Source organism: Squalius cephalus, assembly GCF_949319135.1.
Source record: "Squalius cephalus genome assembly, chromosome: 22".
NCBI classification, from domain to species: domain Eukaryota; kingdom Metazoa; phylum Chordata; class Actinopteri; order Cypriniformes; family Leuciscidae; genus Squalius; species Squalius cephalus.
Genome location: NC_137143.1, coordinates 26,959,503 through 26,963,626, shown reverse-complemented (window position 1 = coordinate 26,963,626; position 4,124 = coordinate 26,959,503). Strand labels below are relative to the sequence as shown.

At 37.6% G+C, this 4,124-nt stretch overlaps 1 protein-coding gene across 2 annotated transcripts in view; it reads left to right on the top strand.

Annotated features, from left to right (window-relative positions):
• Nucleotides 1–418: 418 nt before the first annotated feature.
• xxylt1 (xyloside xylosyltransferase 1) overlaps nt 419–4,124 on the top strand; it is a 106,043-nt gene continuing 102,337 nt past the window's right edge. For both annotated transcript variants that reach the window (XM_079856845.1, XM_079856844.1), the window contains exons 1-2: nt 419–636; nt 1,934–2,501. In XM_079856845.1, the coding sequence (XP_079712971.1) occupies nt 2,016–2,501 (486 nt within the window). In that variant the 5' untranslated portion in view covers nt 419–636; nt 1,934–2,015. The remainder of the gene's footprint in view (nt 637–1,933; nt 2,502–4,124) is intronic.

Genomic DNA, 4,124 nt, shown 5'->3' with positions numbered 1-4,124 from the left:
AGCTAGACTAGAAAATTGAGACAAACCTTGTGTATGTGTGACAAATGCTTGCCTTAAAGTAAAAAAAAATGTTGATGGTGACAGTGAGTCAACCAGCCAGACAAGGTTTTAACATGATGAATGTCACACATTTGATTAGTAACTCACAAATTTTTATTAAACAAAACTATTTTAAAAAGTTACATATTTAAAAAAATAATTTGAAAAATGTCCATGTTTAAATTAGATAATTCCAATGTGGTCTCAGAATTTGATAACGATTTAATTAAAATAGCAATGAAAAATCTTTGTTAAATTATAGCACTGATATTTAACTAATAATAATAAAAGGAATTTACACAAAATAAAACGGATTTCTTTAAAAAAAATTTAAAAGATGCTCGATCTCTCTACCATGTGATTGCTTGCGAGTCTTTTATTATGAACTGTTCAACTTCCGGTGCGGTGATGTAGGACGCGCAAGTGTTTAGATCAGAGCCGTTTAGATGTCTCGTGTCGGTCTGCACATTTCTTCTGCCATTGCAAATCGTTTTTTCCCTTCAATGTTTAGTGACAGACTGCTCCACAGTTTGCTTTCAGCTGCAGTGAAGGACTTCTGATGTTAACGCGCGTTGCTGAATGAGTCATGTGACGGCGGTAAGTGACTTATAAAATCATGTGCAGTTACTGTTGCTTACATCCTGCAGCAAGGTTCACGGATTATCATGTATGTATTTGCATATTTAAAAGAACGTCTGCTGCTGACTTTCATTAAAGCTGACACATTTGAAGGTTTCTTGTTTGAAATGTGTCTTTTGACATGAATGACTTAAAGGGACAGTTCACCCCAAAAAAGAAAATTCTTCTGACATTATTTACTCACCATAATGTCGTTCCAACCGCGTATGAATGTTTTTTTTTCTTCATTGTAGCAAAAACCGTGAAATATTGAAGAGTATCTTCTGTCCATTTAATGAAAGTGAATGAAGAGTTCACCAAAAATGACTAAAACACAATATAATGATCATATAAATTATCCATATGACTTGATCGCTATATTCCAAGTCTTCTAAAAGCATAATATATTGCATTATATCAATAAAATAATTTTCTCACTCTGTCATTCCAAACCTGTATGCATTTCTTTCTTCTGTGAAACACAAAATGATGACAAAATAATTTTAATTTAGGATAAAAATGTGGATAGCCCTGCTATGTTTAAACGTGCTATATAAATAAAATGTACTTACTATAAAAACTATCCATTTAAAAGTAGTAAAAGACATTTGTCATTTTAAACAAATTTCCTTCTACACTTGAACACAGTGAATGTTTGAATAACGGCCTTCCTGCCCTATTCCATACTGTGAATGTAGACTGGGCTGTCAAGCTCCAAAATGAAGAAAAAAAAAAAAAAAGTTTTATAATAATGGTCCATATGACAAATGACTTTATTTTAAGTCTTCTGAAGTCATATGACAGATTTATGTGATGAACAGGCCTTAATTGAAGTCCTTATTTATTCATCCCCTTTTCTGTCGCTACAAAAACAAAGATAGTAACCTCAAGTCAAGTCACCTATAATTATATAGCGCTTTATACAATACAGATAGTTTCAAAGCAGCTTTACAGTGAAAACAGGAACAGGAAGTCAGTTCAGTGTTGATTCAGTTCCGTTGTAAAGATCATCAATTATTGAATTAGTTCTTTTCATCTATAGAGCAGTTCTTCCAAAAATTATGTCATCGTCCAGTTCAGTTCTCATAAAACAGCATCAGTACTGTCAGGTCAATAATATAGCTGAATATTAAGTGTCCCCAACTCAGCGTGACAGAAGGAACCCAAACTTCATCAGGTGACAGAAGGGAGAAAAAAACCTTCGATCTCATTCGTTATAATATCAAGTGTGAAGTGATAAATTGTCATTGATAAATTCCTTTTTCTTGCATTCAAGGCATGATCGGAGATTAGAAACGGTCAACAAGACGAGAAAGAAAGGGCATCCTGACCTATTTTGTGCATGTAGAAGTGGATCCATGGGTGTCCTGCGGGTCCTGTCGGTCACCATGGGAAGGATCAGCACTTTTAGGTCCTATCAGATCATGCTGCTTCTTGCCGCAGCCTTGGCAGTGGTGGCGTTCTACTACTTTGGCTCCGAAAAGCAGAACTTCTCCAGCACCACAAAGCGCATCAAGGAAACACAAGCGAGCCACAACACCAACCGTGATGATGCTGATCTTTCCATAGACATCCGGTCCGGACGTCCAGAAAGCAGAGCAGGAACTGGAGATGACCTGGAGGGAAAGCTGTCACGCTTTCACGCTCTCATGATGTTCACCAAGGTTGACAAGAGCTTGAACCTCCAGCAGAAGTTTAAGGTGGTCATGCGCTCCATGGCCAAACATGGACGGTTCTTGGAGGATGAGATGCTGGTTCTCCACTACGTCTCTGATGCGGGCAGTCAGGAGCTGGGGGAGAAGATGCTTCCTGAACTTCTGCTGGATGCAACCTTCCGGTACGAGGTATGTCAGTGGACCTCCATGTTTTACAATGTGTGCTGATGATGCAGCGCTGACTCCCTTCTAGTTGATCTCATGTTTAGATGTCTTTCAAATATTTGCAGTCTGAATACATTTGAATAATAATAATTATTATTATTTGGAGTTGGAGTTCAGAAGATGATTATAATATTTTATTACATGTAGAATGCGGTCTTTTATTTCTTGATAACAGACCGCTGCTAAGTATAACACACCGTTGCCATGAAAAACAGAGCGTTGCTATGGACGCAGGATTCTAACCGTAGAGACGGAACTGACTGTTTTCTTTAGCGGAAGCAATACAATCGTTTTTAAATCAATATTTTGTGTCAAATTATTGATTAATGTGGTAGGTATAGCCATGTTATAAGCGGGATAATGTAGAGCGAGGCGGTTGTTATAGCGAATACAACCCCTTCAGGTTGATCAGGACCCCGACGCGAAGCATTACATATGATATGTAATCATATAATATAATATAACACATACTGTATATATTTCATATAATATAAAAAATTATGAATTGACATAGTTTTGTTATTAAAGGGATAGGAAATTTTCTTTTTAATCCTGCTGCCTGCTTCTTTAATTTTGCTGTCGCCCTAAAATGAAAGTCATCATTTACAAACCCTGGCGTATGTCCTTCTTTTATGGACCACAAAAGGTGAATAAAAAAATAAATAAATGTCCCACTCACGTTCGTCCATATACTGGCAGTGAAAAGCAACCAGCATCAAACTTTTAAAAAAAAGATGCAAAGTATCACAGAATGATCCCATGCAACACATGCCGTGTATTCCAAGTGGGTTTACGATTGGGTTTAGTGTCCTAAGTTATTGGAACCGTGACTTTAAAATACAGTATCCTGCCTGAAAAAGGGACGATTCTTTCTTTTTTTGTTGTGCTGTTTGCAAGCACAGCAGGTGGCAGTGCAGGAAAGCTGAACTCCGACAGGACTAGAGGTCACACCGCAGACGTTTCCTTTTCCATCAGCTCACAGAATAACAACACGCAGCCCTCACACTGCAGTGCTCCCCCAGGACCGCTCAAACTGCCTGTTATCAAACACTTTCACACTGTATATCAGATTTTTCAGTTCATCAAAACAACTAGGCTCATTCTGTGGACACACTTCTTATCAAACCATTTAAGCTTAAATCAATAAAAATCGAGCAAGCTATGCGGATCTTTTTCACTGAACGATGACTGTGATTATTTTAGTGTTTAAATAATGCAGTCAAATAGTCACCCATTTGTTCAATAAATCACACTTTAGTAAATGAAAGAATAAAGTTAGGCTTTCATAGGCTGTGTGTTGGTCAAATGGGGGCAGTGTTACTCTATCACAGTGGATTTTTGTGATTCCTCTTTGAGCTTTAGGGTCTTTGGTCTGATCCTGTTGTTGAGGATTTGTCTGTAGAAGCATGGAGTAAACCTGGCCTAGATAGGGTTGTTACTGGACTTTTAAGGTTAGGATATTTTCTTTATCTCAGTTGATTGATCATGTAAAGCCAGACAGTACAACTTTTCTGCTGTGGATCATGTATCGAGCAGACAGCAGTGTTTCCTGCCTAGCAACAGTTGCCGGGCATTAGTGGAGGCTGA